We start from the raw sequence: 23747 nt of genomic DNA on the forward strand, positions 1-23747 counted from the left end.
CAGACAACCAGCCAGTCAGCTCAGCCAGCTAACCAGCTAGACAACCAACCAACCAGCCAACCAGCCAACCAGCCAACCAGCCAGCCAGCCAATCAGTCAGCTCAGCCAGAGCAACAACTCTAATCTATCACAACTTCTATCTAGAGTCCCCTCAGAACTACAATAACTCCCTACTACAATAACACAGATGGCTCTAATCAAATAAACCAGCTAAAGCCAAGAGTGAGATAGAGGCTGGGACCGAGGGGGAGACTGGGAGAGAGGGAGAGATGGAGAGGAGGAGGAGGGTAGGAGAGAGGGAGAGATGGAGAGGAGGAGGGTAGGAGAGAGGGAGAGATGGAGAGGAGGAGGGTAGGAGAGAGGGAGAGATGGAGAGGAGGATGAGGGTAGGAAAGAGGGAGAGATGGAGAGGAGGATGAGGGTAGGAGAGAGGGAGAGATGGAGAGGAGGAGGAGGGTAGGAGAGAGGGAGAGATGGAGAGGAGGAGGGTAGGAGGGAGGGAGAGAGGGAGAGATGGAGAGGAGGAGGAGGGTAGGAGAGAGGGAGAGATGGAGAGGAGGAGGAGGGTAGGAGAGAGAAACAGATGGAGAGGAGGAGGGTAGGAGAGAGGGAGAGATGGAGGAGGATGAGGGTAGGAGAGAGGGAGAGATGGAGAGGAGGATGAGGGTAGGAAAAAGGGAGAGATGGAGAGGAGGAGGAGGGTAGGAGAGAGGGAGAGATGGAGAGGAGGAGGGTAGGAGAGAGGGAGAGATGGAGAGGAGGAGGGTAGGAGGGAGGGAGAGATGGAGAGGAGGAGGAGGGTAGGAGAGAGGGAGAGATGGAGAGGAGGAGGAGGGTAGGAGAGAGGGAGAGATGGAGAGGAGGATGAGGGTAGGAGAGAGGGAGAGATGGAGCGAAGTAGGAGGGTAGGAGAAAGGGAGAGATGGAGAGGAGGAGGAGGGTAGGAGAGAGGGAGAGATGGAGAGGAGGAGAAGGGTAGGAGAGAGGGGGAGATGGAGAGGAGGAGCAGGCCCGGCAGACGGCGATTGGCCGCCCTAGGCAAAATAATGTCAGTGCGCCCCGACAAGCAGGGGTGGGGGGGGGGGAGCGAGATTTGTTGAGCAGGGGGGGGTGCTAGCGGAGATTTGTGCGCCCCTAGTGCCTCGGCGCCCTAGGCAATTGCCTTGTCTGCCAAGTGCATGCGCCGCCCCTGAGGAGGAGGAGGGTAGGAGAGAGGGAGAGATGGAGAGAACAATGAGGGTAGGAGAAAGGGAGAGATGGAGAAAGGGAGGCTGGAAGAGAGGGAGAGATGGAGAGTAGGGTAGAGAGAGGGAGAGATGGAGAGGAGGAGGAGGGTAGGAGAGAGGGAGAGATGGAGAGGAGGAGGAGGGTAGGAGAGAGGGAGAGATGGAGAGGAGGAGGAGGGTAGGACAGAGGGAGAGATGGATAGGAGGAGAAGGGTAGGAGAGATGGAGAGGAGGGTAGAGAGAGGGAGAGATGGAGAGAAGGAGGAGGGTAGGAGAGAGGGAGAGATGAGGAGCCAGAGGAGGAGGGCAGGCAGCCAGGGTGTTGGACCAGACCAGGGTAACAGACCTCTGCTCCAGCCAGGCTAAATAAGCACTCACTTCCTCCTCCTCTCCCCTCCCCACCTCGGTCCTTTGAGTCTAATGGATCACCTACATTTCCCAGAATCCTCACGTAACCCCCGGTGACCCCTCCTCTCACATCGGGCCCCTTGCTGGATAAGGCAGCAGCTTGGCTGCGTTTCTCACACGTCCTCCTGACGGCTTACGCTACACAGCGCAGGACTAGACAGGAAGATCGGTGGTTTGGGAACCCAGCTGGCATGGGTTCAGTGATAGAGTTCCTCCTCCTCCCCTCGCTCTCCCGAAGGTGTTCCGGGTGTGTTTGACAGCTCCTAGCGAGCGGCCTCCCCCGAGTGACAGGGCATTATGATGCGGGGATATTTGAGCGAACTCTCGGAGGGTTTGACAAGAACCTTTCACCGTCGCCCCCCCACCCCGTCTTCCCCCTTGCCTATACCGTGAAAATCCCTCTCTTCCTCATCCTCCCTGGTCCTGTCTGTCCGTCTTCCTGCCTGCCCAGACAGATGGTAAGCACATCACTAATGCCCCCCCCCCCCTTCCGATCCCTCATCTCTGACGTTGGTTATTGTGTAAGGCGCCGTCGTGCGACACTTGAAATCCCGACCCGTGAATTGGCCTTAAGAGAGTCCGTCTCTCTCCACTTCTCCACGCGTCTGTCAGTATACTTCTCTGTCTGTCTTGGACTCTTTCCATGTTGTGTCGTTTTATCGTTAAACAGGGCCCTGAGTTGACCACGCCCACTTCGCCCACGACCCCCCACACAACCGCTCGTCCCGCTGCCGTTCGTTCCCGGTGGGATGACGGACGCCAGGGGGAAGAGCGCATCCGAGCTAGAGACCGGCCAGGGGGAGAGAGACCGGCGAGGGGGGGGGGAGAGAGAGAGAGCAGAACGAACGTGTCACAACGGCAGCGGAGCGCCCGAAGAAGGAGGAGGACTCCTCTCTTCTCCCTCTTCCTCTTCCCTCACCTCTCTTCTCTCTCTCCTCCCCCCCCCCCTCTCTCTCTCTCATCTCTCCTCTCTCTCTCCATCCTTGATGTCTGCGACCACTCCAGATGGCCAGAAACATGGCCAGATATTCTGGGAGAGGGGGAGGGTGTGAGGCGGGCTGTGATGGAGAGATGTGACAGGGCGATGAACACAAAAGGGTTTGATGAACGAGGCAAAGAGACGGAGTGAGGCCGGCTCACACCTCCTTCAGCTGAGCAGCCCTGCAGGCAGGATTAGGATGGTGCAGTATGACGTGTGTGTTTCTGGGCAGTATGAGGTGTGTGTGTGTGTGTGTGTTACTGGCCAGTATGAGGTGTGTGTGTGTGTGTGTGTGTGTGTGTGTGTGTGTATTACTGGCCAGTATGAGGTGTGTGTGTGTGTGTGTGTGTGTTACTGGCCAGTATGAGGTGTGTGTGTTACTGGCCAGTATGAGGTGTGTGTGTGTGTGTGTGTGTGTGTGTGTTACTGGCCAGTATGAGGTGTGTGTGTGTGTGTTACTGGCCAGTATGAGGTGTGTGTGTGTGTTTCTGGCCAGTATGAGGTGTGTGTGTGTTACTGGCCAGTATGAGGTGTGTGTGTGTGTGTGTGTTACTGGCCAGTATGAGGTGTGTGTGTGTGTGTGTGTGTGTGTGTTACTGGCCAGTATGAGGTGTGTGTGTGTGTGTGTGTGTTACTGGCCAGTATGGGGTGTGTGTGTGTGTGTGTTACTGGCCAGTATGAGGTGTGTGTGTTACTGGCCAGTATGAGGTGCCTGTGTCTGCAGTATGAGGAGTGTGTGTGTGTGTGTGTGTGTGTGTATGTGTGTGTTACTGTGCAGTATGAGATGTGTGTGTGTGCATGTGCGTGTGTGTATGTGTGTTACTGTGTTTTAAGCAGGATGTAGATGGTGGTCAGACAAGTGCTGCTCACAGCGGCGACTGAGCTGCTGACCTCTAGCAGGCTGTGGTCTGGACGGGGGTGAGTGTGTGAGTGTGTGAGTGTTGAACCCAGTGAACCAAACCTTGACCTGCAGTGCCATAGAGAGGTTGACTAACCGGTATGTGTCCCAGAGCTGACTACTACTCTTACCATGCCACCCACACGGCTCACACACTCGCCAGAACACACACACTCAGCAGATCACACACTCGCCAGAACACACACACTCAGCAGATCACACAGTCGCCAGAACACACACACTCAGCAGAACACACAGTCGCCAGAGCACACATACTCGCCACACACACACACACACAGAGCCTGTCCCATCCCGTTCCGCTCAGGGCGCGTCCGGCCGACAGCGCGAAAGGAGAACATGTTCAAAATGCGTACGAGAAAGGGTTCTCCCGGATCGTAGAGAAACTTGTACCTCTCTACCCCTACGATCAGATGTTCATCATCCATCGCGGAAGTTTAGTAGGCCGTCTAGCAGGTGGGTGGATGTCATGTACAGTGACGCATTGCTGCCAGCAAAAACCCCAAACCCCTCACAGTAAACAAAAAGGTATGGCTGTTGCGCGTCAGCTAGTGAAGGGCAGCCCTGCTTCTCAGGAAGGGACTGTAGAGTATGAATTCACTCAGAGGAGTCACTCTGATGAAGACGTCATTTTCAAACGTGTTTATCTACACCAGTGGTTCTTAACCTTGTTGGAGGTACTGAACCCCACCAGTTCCATATGCGCATTCACCGAACCCTTCTTAATTGGAAAAATAAAATATGATTTTTTCAAATTCAAAACATACTGTAGGTATATATTTTACTGGTGCACAAAATGAACCGTGCATCAACATCACTGTGTTCAAAGAACAAAACCATCAAAACATGATTTTCACACAAAAACAAAAGCATAATAATGAATATTTACTGCAAATCAATGTGACTTCTGCTGTTGCCTTTCAGAGACCAGTTCAGACCTTGGCAAGTGCCACTCTCATGTCATTTTCGCAACAAAGTCTGTTCCTTTCACAATCACACGACGTACCATCACGACAGTCACAAGTCGACTACTGAGCGCACCAAATTCCCTGCAGCACAGATAGGCCAAGCGATGTAGCGTGATCACCTGCAGCCAATGATTGCCAAGCGGGGCGTGTCATCACGAATCATATGAGTCGGGTGTGTGTCTTGACCTCCGCCGAACCCCTGAGACTGACTCACCGAACCCCTGGGGTTCGATCGAACCCAGGTTAAGAACCACTGATCTACACCTAATAAACGGCCTCAAATGCCCCGTGTGCGCCAGTGATTCCTCCCTCACAGTAAACTTTGTGGGTGTAGGACCCAATAACCTAAGTAAGTCCTTTAGTGCACCATCTACAGGCCTGGAGGAAACATGCCCCGGGGGATAAAGGCCTGACCGGCTGAGTGCTGGGCGTGGCACATTGGAGGCGACAGCCTCTTACGTCCTTCTTGCTGTGCCTTCTAGTTATTTTGAACATTGCCTTTATTTTTATACAGTAATTTTTGATAACATCCTGCTTGGAAATAAACCTCCTTGAGTTCACTCTACCTCAACCTCTGGACATGCCTTCTTTTTGTTACTGTGTCACAAGGATGGTCAGTCAAAGGAAATGTACTCTCAGTCGGTCACCATCGAAGAGAGAGGTCACTGCAGTGGGGGCTGGAGCTACAGGGTGTGGGACAGCTGTGGACTAGATTTACTTCCTTGTTTAGAATAAAACTGAAGATCTCTAATGTGCTTTCTTGAGGATTAGGCCTAAAGCCTATATGTTGACAAACTGTTCAAATGAAACCACATGTGAAAAGATGAGGTATGTAAAACAATGACATTCAATAATACCGGAATTATATGTATAATTATATGTGCCATTTTATGGGCAGAACACTTCTATTGATGATTCACAAACTCATGTTATTATGATTAAAGCAAGAAGATTAGCATACATTGCATTTCAAAGTAGATACTGTGGACTGCACTTATATAGCGCTTTTATCCAAAGTGCGTTACAATGAAGGTCTCTCATTCACCCATTCACACACACATTCACACACCAATGGCGGCAGCTGCCATGCAATGTGCTGGCCTGCTCATTGGGAGCATTTTGGGGTTCAGTATCTTGCCCAAAGAAATTTCAACAGGTCGTCCAGTATCAACTTTATTTCTCTTTATTTCAATGCACTAGCCTATGGGTGAATGGACTCGTCAGCCGTTGGATGTAGCCATCGAACGTGATGGAGCGCTTGCTTTCAATGAATAATGGTGCGTTCGTTTGTGGTCGGAGGTGGCAAGTCGCAAAATACCTACCTCGGACCTGTGTGCATTCGAGCTATAGCGAAGTCGCAAAAACGATTGCCTGTAATGTTAGCTAGACGACAGTTGGGGCCAGAAGGACCTGTTTCATCACTTTTGCTGGTCGCAAGTTACCGTTGAAAAAACACTGAACGGCTAATAACGATAGGTTTTAGTAACTACTGCATTAGAAAGTTGAACATTGTCTTTTCAATTCACACAATTGTGTTTCAATAATATTTTCACTTACCGTTTAACATATTTGCAGCCATTTTGGATTGACGTCAGCCGGCAATTGGGGGCTGAGAAACATATCCAAATTTGCGACGAGGAAGTGCGAGTTCATGCGGCGTTTTATTTAATCATTCCTGGTAGCAAGTCGCAATTTGCCACCTCCCAGTTATAAACGAATGCACCATAACTCCCCTGATGGTGAACGCTGAATGTTGCGTGACGGGGGTTGCGTGTTGAGGCCGTCGCCACAACACACACTCACCAGAGCACACACACTCACCAGAGCACACACACTCACCAGAACACACTCACCAGAGCACACACTCACCAGAACACACACACTCACCAGAACACACACACTCAACAGAACACACACACTCACCAGAACATACACTCACCAGAACACACACACTCAACAGAACACACACACTCAACAGAACACACACTCTCACCAGAACACACTCACCAGAACATACACATTCACCAGAACATACACTCACCAGAACATACACACTCACCAGAACACACACTCACCAGAATACACACTCACCAGAATACACCCTCACCAGAACACACACTCACCAGAATATACTGTACACACTCACCAGAACACACACACTCACCAGAACATACACACTCACCAGAACACACACCCACCAGAACACACACTCACCAGAATATACTGTACACACTCACCAGAACACACACACTCACCAGAACATACACACTCACCAGAAGACACACTCACCAGAATACACACTCACCAGAACACACACTCATCAGAACATACACGCTCACCATAACACACACTCACCAGAACATACTGTACACACTCACCAGAACATACACACTCACCAGAACACACAATCACCAGAACACACACACTCACCAGAACATACACACTCACCAGAACACACACTCACCAGAACGCACACACTCACCAGAACATACACACTCACCAGAACACACATTCACCAGAACACCCACACTCACCAGAACATACACACTCACCAGAATACACATTCACCAGAACACACATTCACCAGAACACACACACTCACCAGAACACACACTCACCAGAACACTCACACTCACCAGAACATACACACTCACCATAACACACACTCGCTCAACAGCACACACACTCACTCACCAGCAAACACACACCACCAGAGCACACACTCACAAGATTACACACTCTTAACTAGTGCAGCTCCTCGTCAACACACTCACAAACATGTTGTACAATGTAACACAAAATCTAGGCTAGTCCAGGTCACAGCTCAGCCCTCCGGCCATGAGTGGAGAAGGGAGGAGAGGAGGAGACATTTTGCCTGTCGCTCTATGATTTTAATAACGCTAAACTTGCACCGCACGCAATCATCACAAAGACAGACATGAAAGACGGCGGAGGAGGAGGGGTGCATATGGCAGGCGTATGAGCCACCCCACTGCCCCGCCCCTCCTCTCCACCCCCCCACCGCCAGCCCGCCCGATCGTAATTAGCGGTTCTACGTTGGTGCTGGTTCTGGGTGACTTTTTCTTTCATTCCTTTTGCCATTTCCATGAAAACAACAGAGGGACAACAAAGCCCACATGTCCTCCCTCCAAATCAGAGAGCAACAAAAGAGAGGGGGGGAGAGAGAAAGAGAGAGAGAGAGAAAGAGAAAGAGAGAGAGAGAGAGAGAGAGAGAGAGAGAGAGAGAGAGAGAGAGAGAGAGAGAGAGAGAGAGGGGGAGCGTCTGAGTTCACCAGAGATGAAAGCAACGCAAGAGAGAAACAAGTGAGGTTTTCTTAACATGTGTTCTCTGGTGTGCTTTTCCAGTGTGTATAAAGTATGGCCTAGTTTGGCTGGAAATGGAATCCATCATATCACAGGCCACGGAAAAACAGCATCAGAAAGAACAGCGCCGGGTTCTCGAACCGCGTTCCGCTGCGTCCCACAGCATGATAGTAACAGTACAGTATACGGGCAGATGATAGCAGAACATGGGCAGTATATGCGGCAGTACAGGTATCTGCTCCAGCTCAGTTCCTCCAGAGCTACATTTCCATAGTTCGCTATAACAGAGTCCAGAGATCTGGCCCTGTTGTCCTTAGACTCTCCAAACGAATCAAATTACAAACATGATGACCAGTTCTGTGGGAACTGGCAGAAACCGAGTGAGAAGACGGTCCAGCGTGGTTCTGATCATCGTCTACGGACTACTTTCAGCTTAATACCTCTGCAACAAGATGACAGGAACCATATCCGAACACATGAGACCAATCACTAAGAGAGAGAGAGAGAGAGAGAGAGAGAGAGAGAGAGAGAGATGGGGGGAGGCACACACAGGGCTGAAGAAGAATAGGAGTTAGAACAGGGGAGGGGGAAAAAAAGAACCATGAAGGATAGAGCGATAGAGAGGAATACTTAAGCACTTCCAGACCCATGCAGAAAGCCTGAGGCATATCTCTCTCTCTCTTGTCACCCCCCTCTCTCCAGTTGTCAATCACACAGTAAGGGGGGGGGGGGTAAGGGGTCCCACCTCCAGATGAGTTTCATACTAGCTGATTCCAAGAACAACACAAGTGAACCTCCCCGAACAAGACAAGGAGAAGTGGTATGCACGCTTTTTCATCCACATATTTCCTGACAAATGCTAAGAGCAGCTTCAGTTTAAAGCTGAGCTGAAAACCAGATACATGCAATGTTGTCAAAACATATAAACACCGAGCTGGAGAAGATGGCTGGGGAGAACTGTGGTTGGGTTGGTTGTCCAATCAAACTCTAGCAGCTTTGCCAACCAACAGACTCCTAGGACTCCGGGCTGCTGGCACCGGCTGGGCTGCTGTATACAGCCTGTGAACATGGACCCTGTACTAACTCAATACAGCTAGCCTTCAACCTGTACTAACTCAATACAGCTAGCCTCCACCCTGTACTAACTCAATACAGCTAGCCTCCACCCTGTACTAACTCAATACAGCTAGCCTCCACCCTGTACTAACTCAATACAGCTAGCCTTCAACCTGTACTAACTCAATACAGCTAGCCTCCACCCTGTACTAACTCAATACAGCTAGCCTCCACCCTGTACTAACTCAATACAGCTAGCCTCCACCCTGTACTAACTCAATACAGCTAGCCCCTACCCTGTACTAACTCAATACAGCTAGCCTCCACCCTGTACTAACTCAATACAGCTAGCCTCCACCCTGTACTAACTCAATACAGCTAGCCCCTACCCTGTACTAACTCAATACAGCTAGCCTCCACCCTGTACTAACTCAATACAGCTAGCCTCCACCCTGTACTAACTCAATACAGCTAGCCTCCACCCTGTACTAACTCAATACAGCTAGCCCCTACCCTGTACTAACTCAATACAGCTAGCCTCCACCCTGTACTAACTCAATACAGCTAGCCCCTACTAGGGCTGGGTATCGATTCGATTTTCAAGAATCGATTCGATTCCGATTCACAAGGTTCAGAATCCATTATCACGATTAAATTTGATTTGATTCGATTCAATATCGATTCGGTTAGTGTTACTAAAACCTTTTTTTTTTTTTGCTGTAACCTGAATAAGATGACTGCCCAGTTATGCAACAGATCAATACTAATATTATATTGACATTTGACAGCAAATTAATATGAAATATTGGTAGTTAATGGCTGAAAGCCTGAAACTGTTGAAAATGGCAAGGACCAATCCCCCTCCCAGAATGTTGATAGTATTGCTTTCAAAAACATGCTGTGGGCAGAATTAGATTCAAAATGAAATGAGTGTTAATTAGTTACTTAATTAATACAAATATTTATTGGATATGAAAAAGATTATCAGAACAAAAGCTGTAATTGTACTGGAACTCTATTCACCCCGAAATCTGTTAAATACAAATGTAGTGATGTTTGTATCTACAGTCACTTGCCTGTGCCTCTCCCCATCTCTCCGTCTTGTGTTGGGAACAAGGTGTCTACTCTACTCACTGTTCATTAGTGGTGACACATCAATAGCTAATTTGAAATGACACTAAATGTGAGAAAAAATGTGGCCATAAAAGCCCAAATGTGGTGACTACCGACACATTCGAATGCCACTATTCCATCACTGATCTTAATTATGGGGGATTTTCCTGTCTCGTGTTGCTTTCCTTAAACTTTATTCACATTGGCTACTGGTCGCTGAAGCTCCCAATTAGTGCTGCAGATAAGCTCATATATGGAAGGTAGTGTGCCTTTTATGACTAAAGCATATGATCTATACACCCCAAGGATTAATTTCAGACGTAGAACCACTTCAGGAGGGAACTTTTACAGCTGAGGCTTTGTTGAGATCCCAAACAAATGCTTCGCACGAGCCTGTCCTGTTGTTGCGGCTAGCTTTTCAAGGCAAGGAAGCTGAGCTGGAATCCACGGACGTCGCCTACCGCGAGATCAAGGCATTGCGCAATATCGGAATCAGTTAAAGCGGAAGTTTACGCACGTATGTGCTGCGACTAAATAGTTTGATGCTAAATATTTTTAAAAAGCCTTTCCAGATGAACTTCAATCTTACTTTATGGCGAATTATATGCCAGAACGCCAACTAACACCTAGGTGAATTTCTTGTCTTTGAAATCGAGAGTTTAACATGTTTTTGAATGATTTTTCAAGATGCCCATCCACATCCATTGTATGACCAAAACGGTGGTAGAGCAATTATCAACTTTCTCGAAAATGCTAGTTTTGTCCACGTTTTGATCTGAATCATTGTATATGACCATAAGTAACCTTAAAACAGGGCTTAACATGCATTTTCCCTTTACTACTCCTTTAATACATCCATGAGATAAGCTCATATGTAAGGTATTGTGCATTTTATGACTAAAGCATTAAACTTTCTCCAGTGTTTCTATAGCCAACACCATGTTTCTACACACCATAAAGTTTGTTTCAGATGTGGAACCACTTCAAGAGGGACTTCTGGAACTTGTCAGAGGTCGAACACATTTGGGTCATCATCAACTTGTTTTTTCACTTTGTAGGCATAAATGCAGTGGTGTGTTTTTAGTTTGGCGGCCGCCGTATAGTACTGAAAAAGGAAGTTATGTCAATGTAGCGGTTAATGCACGTATAATTTCAGTTTGGAGTCGAGGTTACTCATTGGCTCTAACCTTTCCCTATCTTTGAGGACATCTACCGCAACATGTGAAAACTCCTTTTCAACAGAAATGTTTTCTCTGGGCCTCAGCATCGTATGTTGCACAACCACAAGTTGATCATAGATCAAAAATGAGAGTTGTGGATCGCAGTAACTGAGTTCAGTAGCCAGTTAGCTAGGCTAGCAAGTTAAAGGAGTAGTAAAGGGAAAATGCATGTTTAGCCCTGTTTTAAGTTTACTTATGATCATATACAATGGTTCAGATCAAGACGTTGACAAAACTAGCACTTTTGAGAAAGTCTGATAATTGCTCTACCACCGTTTTGGTCATACAATGGATGTGGGTGGGCATCTTGAAAAATCTTTCAAAAACATGTTAAACTCTCGATTTCAAAGACAAGAAACTCACTGAGGTGTTAGTTGGCGTAAAGTACTGAAAAGGAAGTTATGTCAATGTAGCGGTTACCGCACGTATAATTTCAGTTTGGAGTCGAGGTTACTCATTGGCTCTACCCTTTCCCTATCTTTGAGGACATCTACCGCAACATGTGAAAACTCCTTTTCAACAGAAACATTTTCTCCAGGCGTCAGCATCATATGTTGCACAACAACAAGTTGATCATAGATCAAAAATGAGAGTTGTGGATCGCACTAACTGAGTTCAGTAGCCAGTTAGCTAGGCTAGCAAGTTAAAGGAGTAGTAAAGGGAAAATGCATGTTTAGCCCTGTTTTAAGGTTACTTATGATCATATACAATGGTTCAGATCAAAACGTTGACAAAACTAGCACTTTTGAGAAAGTCTAATAATTGCTCTACCACCGTTTTGGTCATACAATGGGGTGGGCATCTTGAAAAATCTTTCAAAAACATGTTAAACTCTCGATTTCAAAGACAAGAAACTCACTGAGGTGTTAGTTGGCGTTCTGACATATAATTCGCCATAAAGTAATTAAGATTCTAGTTAATCTGGAAAGGCTTTTTAAAATATTTAGCATAGAACTATTTAGTCGCAGCACATACGTGTGTAAACCTCCGCAAACTAGGTAGCCTAGCAACATAAACAATAACAATAGCTACCGTAAGTAGTTCCGCTTCCTGAATCCCCTCTGCGGATTGATCTACACATCTACAACGGTTGCGTCAAGTCAATGGATTTCATAAAATAATCAATAAAACCCTACAGGATTCATACTTTGCGGCGAATTTGATGTCAGAACACCAACGGACACCAATTACCCCCTCGGTGAGCTTCTTGAATTTGAAATCGAGAGTTTAACATGTTTTTGAAAGATTTTTCAAGGTGCCCATCCACATCCATTGTATGACCAAAACGGTGGTAGAGCAATTATCAGACTTTCTCAAAAGTGCTAGTTTTGTCAACGTTTTGATCTGAACCAATGTATATGATCATAAGTAACCTTAAAACAGGGCAAAACATGCATTTTCCCTTTACTACTCCTTTAACTAAATGTTGGTAAATGCCTGCTGCGCTAATTAGCTGGCTGGCTAGCTAATATAACGTGCCTGCTAACTTAACTCTACGAGATTGACAGTGTTGTGTTAACATACTAACTTATCAGAGTTAACTAATTGCATCAGTTTTGGACACATTTGTACAGAGGTGTTCATGATATCACTAGCCATTCATGTAGGGCTACTCCGGATTGATTCTTCTCAGCTGTCTTCGACATGTGAGCGCAAGGAGAGGAGCGGAGGAGGGTCTGTTTACAGATGGGGCGGGACGGGTGTGTGTGAGGGAGAGAGGGACAGATGGGCTGAGCGCAACGCGCTGTGCGCAGTTCTACAATGAAATACGAGCAACATTTTACTGTACACTATATGTGACCAATAAAGCATTTGATCTGATTTTACCCATTATAAATAGTAAAAAAAAAAGAAAAAAAAAGCTTGCGGCGGAGACTAAACAAATGTGCGGTCAACTAGGCGCATATCCTCTTGAGGGCTTACACAAGAGACACATTTGAACTACAATAAATACCGAACGTGCAACACTAACGGTGGAAATACATAAATAAATAAAAAATCGATCTCTGGACATACAAATTGATCTCTAGGGAATAAAATGAGAATCGATTCAAAATCGGAAAATCGATTTTTTGAACCCAGGCCTAGCCCCTACCCTGTACTAACTCAATACAGCTAGCCTCCACCCTGTACTAACTCAATACAGCTAGCCCCTACCCTGTACTAAGGTAGGTTGCATTCCTTTTGTCTGGGAAGTGGTGGGGTAGGAGGTGGGAGAGACAGAGAATGACATCACCCCGAGGTAACCGCGGTACAGTAGACAACAACAGCTCGGAACAAAGATGGACGTAAGCTAGCTTTGCTTGCCAAACCAGTACATTGTGCAAACAAAAGAGGTAGTGAACATGTCCTCAGATAACAGTTGTGTGTACGACTGATTTAATGAGACACAAATAAGACAGAAATACTAATAAAACAATATTACTAAAGTACTAAAGTTTAACTTTAACTTTAACACAGGGAGCTGCCATCTTGTTCACGCCATCCAGAGCGAACTGGGGGATAGTTGGGTTGAGTATGTAGGGTGGAGAGGGGCATTCCAGTTAAAACTCTGTGTAGTATCGCTTCAATCACCACTTGCCCGGCCAAATGGGATGCAGCATCAATACAGCTAGCCTCAACCCTGTGCTAACTCAATACAGCTAGCCCCTAACCTGTGCTAACTCAATACAGCTAGCCTCTCACCTCAGAGCTAAGGTCCCATCAAAGCCCACCGACTAAACTTCATCCAGGACATGTTGAGGAGCAGGGAGGTCTGAGAATGAGCTCAGGTTATGGCTAACATTGGGGGGTATTTTACCCTTATCTGACAATATTCCCTAAACACCGTCCCTAAACATGGTCACCCTCCACCTCATCATGCCACACACCGCTGAGTCCCGCCGGCCTGGAGGGGGGGTCACAGGTCACCTCTGTCGCAGAGCACCTGGGAATTGTGGGTAATTAATGACAGACTGGGGTGACAGAGTTCTATCACCGATTGACCCTCGCTCTGACCCTCTACGCTTAGTAACCATGGCGACAGGTGAGCGGGGTGAGGGGTTTCCCCCCGGGGGCGAGGGGAGGAGGGGACTCTCAGCTGGGTATGATTACAGTGTAACAGAGAGAGAGAGAGGAACCCTTGTCTTCCCTGTGCCCTGTGCTCACTGACCTGAGGGAAACACCTACCCCCCCACAGACCCCCCTCCTTCCCCCGTGTGCACTCAAAGAGCAGGGCTTTACCACCCTGGCCAGTAGGGGGTGCTGCCAGTCTGCCGTGTGCCACGGCCGTGTGCACCCTGAGCATCACCTGAGGGCTTAAGAGGTCCACTGTCCACCCGCACACAAAGCTAAGCATTCAGCACACACACACACACACACACACGCAGGCATGCACGCATGCACGCACACACACACACATACCACTCTGTCAGGTTTTCATCTGTCCTGCCGGGCTGTGGTGCTTGGGGTTAACCCATTCCAGTCTGAAAGACCTGGACAGTGACAGACCGGTACTTGGTTGAGGATAGTGAATGATCTGAGCTTTACTACCTGGTCTATCTCTGTTCAGGTCCATCATCATCATCCTCCTCTTCCTCAACCACCACAGATCCATCATATTCCTCAACCAGTCAAACACATAGGATGACCTATACCCTCCCTCTGTTTAATCACAATAAGCTCTTCAAACTACACTCTTCACACACGCACGCACACACACACACACATACACACACACACCTTGTGACCCCTTAGCTCAGCAGGTAAGTGACCAGTGGGTTCTGCAGGAGAGAGATCTGGGTCTGTTCAGGGAGTTGCTTTGGGCTGGGACACTGGGTCACTGTTAGGTCTCCTGCCCCTCACTCGTTCACTTGATCTCCCTCTCCTTCTCTCTCTCTCTGTCTCTCTCTCTCCCTGTCTGTCTGTCTGTCTCTCTCCCTGTCTGTCTCTCTCTCTCCCTGTCTGTCTTTCTCTCCCTGTCTGTCTCTCTCTCTCTCTCTCTCTCTCTCTCTCTCTCTCTCTCTGTCTCTCTCTCTCTCCCTGTCTGTCTCTCTCTCTGCCAACTTTTTCCAGAGCCTTCCTAATTAGAGTCCAGGGGTGAATGCAGGGCATTGTGGGGGATTTTCCCCCGCCTGTGTCGTCGGTCTGGAGGGCGCTCAGAGAAACCAGACGCCAGGATAGGAGGACCAAACCACACTGACCTGATTCACCTGGGGAGCAGAGTTCTCTGTCCCCTGTCCCTAAACCTGCCTCTCTACCCCTGTCCCCTGTTTCCAAGCCTGCCCCTCTACCCCTGTCCCCAGACCTGCCCTTTTATCCCTGTCCTCTGTCTCCAAACCTGCTGCTCTACCCCTGTCCTCAAACCTACCCCGTTCCCAAACCAACCCCTCTACCCGTCCTGTCTCCAAACCTACCACTCTACCCCTGTCCTCAAACCTGCTCCTCTACCCCTGTCCTCAAACCTGCTCCTCTACCCCTGTCCTCAAACCTGCCTCAGACCCACTACCTCTACCACTCAATCCGCCCTAAGGACCCCGGTGGGCCAGTGTGTGAGGGTGTTGTGAGACCAGGGCTTTGGGGCTAGGGTGAGGGTTAGGAGTGTTGTGAGACCAGGGCTTTGGGGCTAGGGTGAGGGTTAGGAGTGTTGTGAGAGCAGGGCTTTGGGGCTAGGGTGAGGGTTAGGAGTGTTATGAAACCAGGGCTTTGGGGCTAGGGTGAGGGTTAGGAGTGTTGTGAGACCAGGGCTTTGGGGCTAGGGTGAGGGTTAGGAGTGTTGTGAGACCAGGGCTTTCCTCAGTGTTTGTCGCTGATTACACTGTTTAACATCAGAGGTTGGGGCAAACCAAGCTTCCTTCTCCCACAACTGTGGAAAGCAAAAGCTGGCACGCTGTAACGCGACACACATTCACCCAGGAAAAAAGAAACCCCGACCACATGAGAAGTCCTGGCATCAAGGTTTCTGACTCCCTCAGCCGCAGCAAACAATAGAGACCAGTTCAACAATGTGCCGCAGATGTCCTGATGTTCCCTGCATGGGTCTGACTAAAAGCGCAGCTCTGCCAAAAGAAAAAAAAAAAAAAAAAAACACTAGCAGAGAAAGAAAAAGGGAAAATGAAAGTGGCACAGTGTGAGGTAACCCTGGGTTCCTCACACCGTAGGCCTGAAGCTACACCGTTCACACCTGGCGAGGCAACACTCAGCTACTCACACTTTCGGCCTGGCAATCTTCACAGGTTCCAGCTCAGTGGTCTGAGATATGGATTTAAGGGGGTTTCTCAGAAAAAAAAAAAAAAAAGATGCCCGAGTAGCAGGTTAAAAATGCAACGCATACAAATGACTTCAATTAGAGAGCGCTCGTGCGCATCCAGAGTCGGCGGCGCTGGTCAGAGCAAACGAAGGTCAAAAAATTTTAAGAGTTAAACCTTCCGAGGTTTCATCAGAAGGGGACGCACACTCTTCCGCCAAAAACTCAGGTGACGGACTGACATTACCATCAAGGCGCACAATGCGTTTCGCTATGAGCTTCATCAGGTGCATGGCCATCGCCTGAGTTTTTGGCGGAGGGGCGTGCGGTCCCTTTCGGCGAGCCATACAAATCACTATTCAGCTGTGATGGGGTGTTGCACAGTGATCTTTAGAGAGCTCTTGAACTCTACAGAGTAGGAAAAGCATCACCAGGGTAACAAGGCTTGCGGGTCCATTAGGGAGGAGGGCGCCGACTCTTGAGAATCCCAGCGAGCCGAGCCGCCTATCCCTGGTGGTAATGATAACAGGAAGTAAGACGAGTTATTCGACCCCTGACCTATGGCTCCATCACCTCGGTTAAAAGGGCTGTCCATTCTAAACAGGTCTCTCTCTGCCTGTTAAACAGACCTGCATTAGGCCCTGCTGGCCCGGCCATGTGTGTGTGTAAACACAGCCGTCTCTGCCTGCATAGGCGGAGAGGGGGGGGGGGGGGGGGGGTATTCCTGGTCTTCCTGGGGGGAGTGAACTCCATCACCGCTCGGCCCTCCCGCTGTAATCCCCTCCAACCAAACACAGGAAGAAGGCGCGGGGTAAATAACTCACCCCCTGATAAACCCTGCTCTGCTCCCACTCCAGGACAGGAGGTCTGAGAGAGAGAGAGAGAGTGTGTGTGTGTGTGTGTGTGTGTGTGTGTGCGTGTGTGTGCGTGCGCGTGTGCGAGTGTGTGTTTTGCTCTGTGGCCTGTGTTGTTTGTGGATCAGCATGACATGCTGTAGATACAGTATGAGCATATCACATACACACACATACCAGCAAGTCATGCTGGGGACAAGGGAGAGGAGGGAGGACGAAAGAAAGAAAGAAAGAAAGAAAGAAAGAAAGAAAGAAAGAAAGAAAGAAAGAAAGAAAGAAAGAAAGAAAGAAAGAAAGAATAGAGAGACAGACAGACGGACAGAGAGAGACAGAGACAATAACAGAGACAGAAAGAGAGAGACATTGTACATAGACACTAACAGAGAGATACTGAGACAGAGAAGCAGAGACTGAGAGACAGAGACTGAGAGACAGAGACTGAGAGACAGAGATAGTAACAGAGACAGACATACAAAGAGACAGAGAGAAAATGACATACACACACACAGACAGACATAGACAGTAACAGAAAGACAGGCATACACAATAACAGAGACAGACAGAGACAGAGACAGACAGACGGTAACAGAGCGAGACAGAGAGTAACAGAGACAGACAGAGAAAGAGACAGACAGAGACAGACAGACGGTAACAGAGAGAGACAGAGAGAGACAGAGGCAGACAGAGAAAGAGACAGACAGAGACAGAGACAGAGACAGACAGACGGTAACAGAGAGAGACAGAGTATGTTTCCCATGCCAATAAAGCCCTTTGAATTGAATTGAGAGTGTAACAGACGCAGACAGAGAGAGGGACTCCCAACCTCCTGCTGCTACAGTAACTCTGTGAAGTGATCCTGTGTGTCTATAGCAAGTCTGACCAGTCGCCAGCCAGGGGGGTGGGGTGGGGGGGGGGGTGGATGGATGGGGGGACGGTCAGTCCAGGTCAGCTCAGATATGAGGCCGTTAACCAGCGGGGGGAGGAGAGGTCAGCGCTGGACACCTCAGTGTCCATCGTGTCACACTCATTTGTTACAGTCTCCAGCCTGCCCCCTGTCTCACCCCCCCTGGGGGCTGGAGGCAGCAGAGAGCGTCTGTACTGACGGGAGTGGGGGGCAGAGAGGCTCCATGCCCTCGGGGTTGGGGCGGGGGGCAATTACTGTCTTAAAGCCCTCTGTCTGTGGCATGCGGCGCAGATAAGAAGAGTGCTGCTAGAGGGCCGATGCTGACGTTGTTTCTGTTTATCCCTCAGTAGGATTTCGGTGCGACGGGGCTGATGTAGTCCAGATGAGGCCTGTTGTTGGTAGTTTTCATGGGGATTGGTCTGTGTTGAGAAGAATGTCCATAAAGAGAAAAATAAAGTGTTATGATCGGCTTTTTTTTTCTTCTGCTTCTTCCTTCAAACGGCTGACGCTGTGCAGTGCCCGTCGAGGATTGTGTGTTTGAGGCTGTAGTCAGGGGAGAGCGCGGACACTGAAACTAAAGAATGATGGCACTCCTAGTGATCCATATGTGTGCACAGTATGTGTGTGTGTCTGTGTGTGTGTGTGTGTGTGTGTGTGACCCAGGGTTGTATAAGACACCAGCAGAGCAGAGTTAATTTTGTCGATGAAAACTATGATGAAAATGATTTGTCAACAGCCTGTATTTACAGTAGTTATCGTCACGAGACAGTAACTAAATAAAAACAAATGTATGATGACAAGATCCATGGTGAAATCTACATTTCGACATTTCCATCAGCAAATAAAAACTAGATGAAAATGGGGAGGGACGATTTGGGAAGAGATCCAATCAGAATGTTGAGATTTCAGTGAAAGTTTTGGCTCTCTACTGTAGATTTAGTCAACTAAAACCTTAATGCTATTTACGCAACTAAAACTAGACTAAAACAATTCAGAAGGCTAAAATATGACTAAAACTAAATAGCATTTCAGTCAAAATTAATTCAAACTAAATCAAAATTTGCTGTCAAAATGAACACTGCAGCAGAGAATCCGGCTGAGCAGTAGTTACTGGAGCAGGAATGTCTAGAGCCGGCCCTGGTAATCCCTCCCAGCGGACATGCAGCCACAGGCCAGTTGGAGGGGTCATCTCTACTCTACTTGGGCTCGGGCCCAGAGCTCTATTCCCTTCTACACTGCTGTCCTCTACTACTGTGCTCAGGGGCATGTGGTTCGTGTGGGTAGTGTGGTCAGTAAGGAGGTCAGGGGAGTGTTGTGTGTGGTTGGTGTGGTCGGGGGGGCGGGGGGTTCTGGGAAGCACTGAAGAGAGGGTTTGTTGAGGCTCTAAAGGGTGCCCCACCCCTGACCAGAACTGGGCCTAGGCAGAATACAAACACAGGCCTTGCGACTCCTTGGGTTGGTGCTGACCCAAGGCTGCTCAATCTGACCCATTCAGACCCCCCCCTCCCCCCCAGAGCATGGGAGATGGCATGGGGCCATCGGGGGCAGTGCCAGGGACTGGAGTGGCAGCACAAGGCAAAGTGGGTGGGGCAGCGTCTGCCAGGGAGGGAGGTAGGGGGCAGTGCCAGGTGTTAGGGGCAGTGCCAGTGAGATGATGCTATCCTGATGTACAGCTCTCCTCAGGGGTAACTATTGCACCTGATAGACTCGCACAGTGTCTGGCACAGTAAACACAGGCCAACCGCCAGCCCGGCAGCCCGCCAGGTATCAACATTTCACATCACGATTATAGTGACCAAAATTATCACGGTTATCAGTATTATCACGGTACTGTTAAAATATGCTGAAAATGTTCAAAAACTACACTGAAAACATTTCACTAAGTTTTATATTGAAAACCACGAATAGTTATCAAATATCAGCACTATGCACTTTTTGTTTGCATAAACATTAAAATAATTTGTCTTGAAGACTGTTGCTAGCTTTGGTTGATGCTGGATTTTTTATTTACAGTAGAGTTTTTCAAAGCATGGTAATAGTGAACACGGTTTTATTGTGATACATTTAATCACATTTTATCACAGTTTATCATTATACCGGTTATTGTTACAGTACATCCCCAGCACCATAGAACTCAATTCACTTAATACCCCAATCAAACGCTGTGTCACATTACAGGTAAGTTTTGATTGCAAAAACCAACTCCCACCCCAGGGCCTCATTGTAACGTGTGATTTATGAAGAACGTGTATGCTGAATGGAGTCATGTTGAAATAACAACTCACAGTTATTACAGCGCTGCGGCTCCAGAGAGCAGAGCCATCAGGGTGGTTTGGTGAGTGGCTGGGGCCCATTCTAACCTGGGGCCAGGGGCCCATTCTAACCACCAGGGGCCCTGGTGAACTGGCGGTATGACAGCAGATACTGGTGATACAGTATGATATTAGGATACTGTAGATACTGGTGATACAGTATGATATTAGGATACTGTAGATACTGGCAATGCACGAGCCTCAGAATCTTCCTTAATTTTGGAATAACCAGACGTGGCCCCTGCTGAGCAACAAGGCCGTTTTCAAATTCCACTTTGGCACCAACTGTTGGCTGTGGCGTATGTTGTTTTTCCGTGATTTACTTTAATAAGTTCCTAAATACTGTGCTGTCCTGCTGCTTGCTTTACAGCCGCAGGAACACAGAGAGACTCTATGAAAATATAGAGGTAGGAGGAGGAGGAAATGGCTGTGGAATGGAGTGGTATTAGTTAGATTAGGAGACTATAGCATGGCGCCGACCAGCTCTCCTGCTCTCAGGGTGAGGGTGAGAGACGGTGGAGCAGATAGAGAGTACGAGAGAAAGAAGTAGAGAGAGAGAGAGATAGAGAGAGAGAGAGAGAGAGAGGGATAGACAGAGTGAGAAGGAGAGAGAGAGAGAGATAGAGAGAGAGGGATAGACAGAGTGAGAAGGAGAGGGATAGACAGAGAGAGAGGGATAGACAGAGAGAGAGAGTTCCCCAGCTGTCAGCAAACCACTGCTAAAGATCTAAGGTGTGATGTGAGCCAGTTGGGCCCTTTTCTCTCCTTCTCTCCCACTATCTCTCTCTCTCTCTCTCTCTCTCTCTCTCTCTCCCTCTCCATTCACCCCGCCTGCCCCGACCTGTCCGCCCCCATAAACTGTCCCTCTTCTCCTCGAGACCTGTCCGCCCACATAAACTGTCCCTCTTCCTCAGACATGTCCCGCAACCTCCAGAACAAAATCGGAAAGCTGGCTCGGCCAGACGTTTACAAAATCCCAATCGGTTGTTTTTTCCCCCCAAACAACACAACTGGCTGTGTTTACAAAGCGGAGGAGTGTTTTTCCCCTCGCTGTTGGTTTATCACCAGGACCGGGTCCGCCGGAGTCCCCGCCGCAAGCCCCTCTAGCCTAAAACACGGCGGCCCCAAGTGCCGCCTACTGAAGCATTCAACGACGATGAGACAAGTTAGCGCCAGACGAAGCCCGCTGCACACAACAGTCGCCGGTCACGCAGAGATAGACCTTCGTTTTCCATGACGTAACGCGTGATGATGCCCTGTGCTTTGGGCCTGAGACCAGCATTCAGCTCGGTCCAACTCGTCAGACGGTCTGGTGTGTGTGTGTGTGAGTGTGTGTGTGCGTGCGTACCTGCAGCAGAAGCCTCTCAAAGGCCAGGCAGGCGTCCCAGCGAGGCAGGGTGGGGTGGCGGAGGGTCTGGGCGGTGGCCAGGGCCAGCTGCAGCACCCCGCAGTGACTCTCTAGCGCCCCCCAGCTACTCTTAAACAGCTGCACGTAGGAGCACAGCTGCTCGGGACTCACACGGCCTGGGGGGAAGACACAGTTACCAACACACAGGAAATGACCGCACAGACACAGATTAACAGATTAAGAACAGTAGCGTACACACACTAATCTACCTGTGGGTGTAAGATTTATAGCTTTGCCTGCTGGACTACTGTAATGCGGGATGGAAATGGACAAGGCTGATGATGAACACACACACACACACACACACACACACACACACACAATCAGAACAGCAGTGTGTGGAACCAGAGTAAATATAGGCATAACTGACATAACTCTCTTTAAAACCTATCACACACACCAGTATGATACCCTACCAGACCATAATATTATCTCAGCCAACACACTCCACATGCTGGGAGAAAGACAGGAGAACATAGTGTGTGTGTGTGTGTGTGTGTGTGTGTGTGTGTGTGTGTGTGTGTGTGTGTGTGTGTGTGTGTGTGTGTGTGTGTGTGTGTGTGTGTGAGAAAGAGCCATTCAGTGCACTCTGCTCCTCATGCATGTCTGAGTTGCAGTGTCTGTCAAAGTAGAGAGGGTAATTATATGAGTCATAGTGTGTGACTGTGTGCGCATACTGTGTGCGCATACTGTGTGTGTGTGTGTGTGTGTGCGTGTGTACAGTGCTCCAGTGATAAGAGTCCCTGAGCGAGCCTGTCCGAGAGTGTGACTAATAAGTGCAAATCTGAGGTTTTCGCTGATTATTTGCAGAGCTGGCAGAGTGGAGCACGTACTGGTTAAGCCCCCCCCCCCCCCCCCCCCCCCACTCCGAGGAAGATTCACAGAGACACAGGAAGCTGCTAGGGGGGGGGGGGGGGGGGGGCTGGATGGTTGGAGGTAGAGACGCGAGGGAGGGGGGAGGACGAGCAGAGGGGGATCCTGGGCTGGGGGCGGGGGCTCACATTAACTCCCCATAAAGCCCACTTCTTCATGTTGATGTTCTGAAGCAGGACCAGATGTGGGAGTATTTCCTGTTGGACTAGATGGCCGATGTTTGCTTTAGTCTGGGCCAAACAGATGACTACAGGAGGAGCGGACAGGCACAGTGAAAAAATGGCTAAAGAAACGGGGCCAGAAAGTTCCAGAATACAAAATAGAATATCGCGGATATGGTATGAGTGGAATCTGACCACTGTGTTAGTGCTGGAGTATACCACTGTACTGCCTGTTGCAGTGTAAGAAATATAATAGGAAATATATCAACAAGGAATTCTAGTCCAGTCTGCTGATAAGTTAAGCTGACAGCGCTAAAGACCGCTGAAACTTAGCCTGCTGGGAAATGTGGTCTTTTAATGGCCCCGAACCAATCAGCAAGCACGCTGTGTGGCACAGAGGAGCAAAATGGAGGAAGTGTGTACAAAAGTGAATCAGGTTTCTCTCTGACTCTCAAACATATTAAGGAACAGAGCTCAGTCCAAAAACATCTAGACAGTGAAAAGCCCCATTGTGAGCAGACTGAGCAGTAGAGAGGTTGCCAGGAGCGGTTCACTCAGACAGAGTTGCCAACCATAACTAGCCCAGGACCGGGAAATACAGCCACAGCCAGGCCAAACATAATCCTGCCCTGGAATAGGCAATAATGAGAGATTCCGAGGGCCAACCATAATCTAACCCTGAAACATGACGTGTGTGTGTGTGTGAGAGAGAGAGAAAGAGAGAGATAAAAGAGAAGATAGGACTAGAAGGACTGAGGAGCCCCCAAGGAAACTGGGGACCAGTTATGATCCAACCCCTGA

General features: G+C 48.7%; 1 protein-coding gene across 1 annotated transcript in view; it reads right to left on the reverse strand.

Moving 5' to 3' along the window:
* scfd2 (sec1 family domain containing 2) overlaps positions 1–23747 on the reverse strand; it is a 134763-nt gene that overhangs the window by 92738 nt on the left and 18278 nt on the right. Inside the window, exon 4 of the mRNA XM_084444019.1 lies at positions 21853–22028. Within this exon, the coding sequence (XP_084300145.1) occupies positions 21853–22028 (176 nt within the window). The remainder of the gene's footprint in view (positions 1–21852; positions 22029–23747) is intronic.

Source organism: Borostomias antarcticus, assembly GCF_949987555.1.
Source record: "Borostomias antarcticus genome assembly, chromosome: 10".
Taxonomy (NCBI): domain Eukaryota; kingdom Metazoa; phylum Chordata; class Actinopteri; order Stomiiformes; family Stomiidae; genus Borostomias; species Borostomias antarcticus.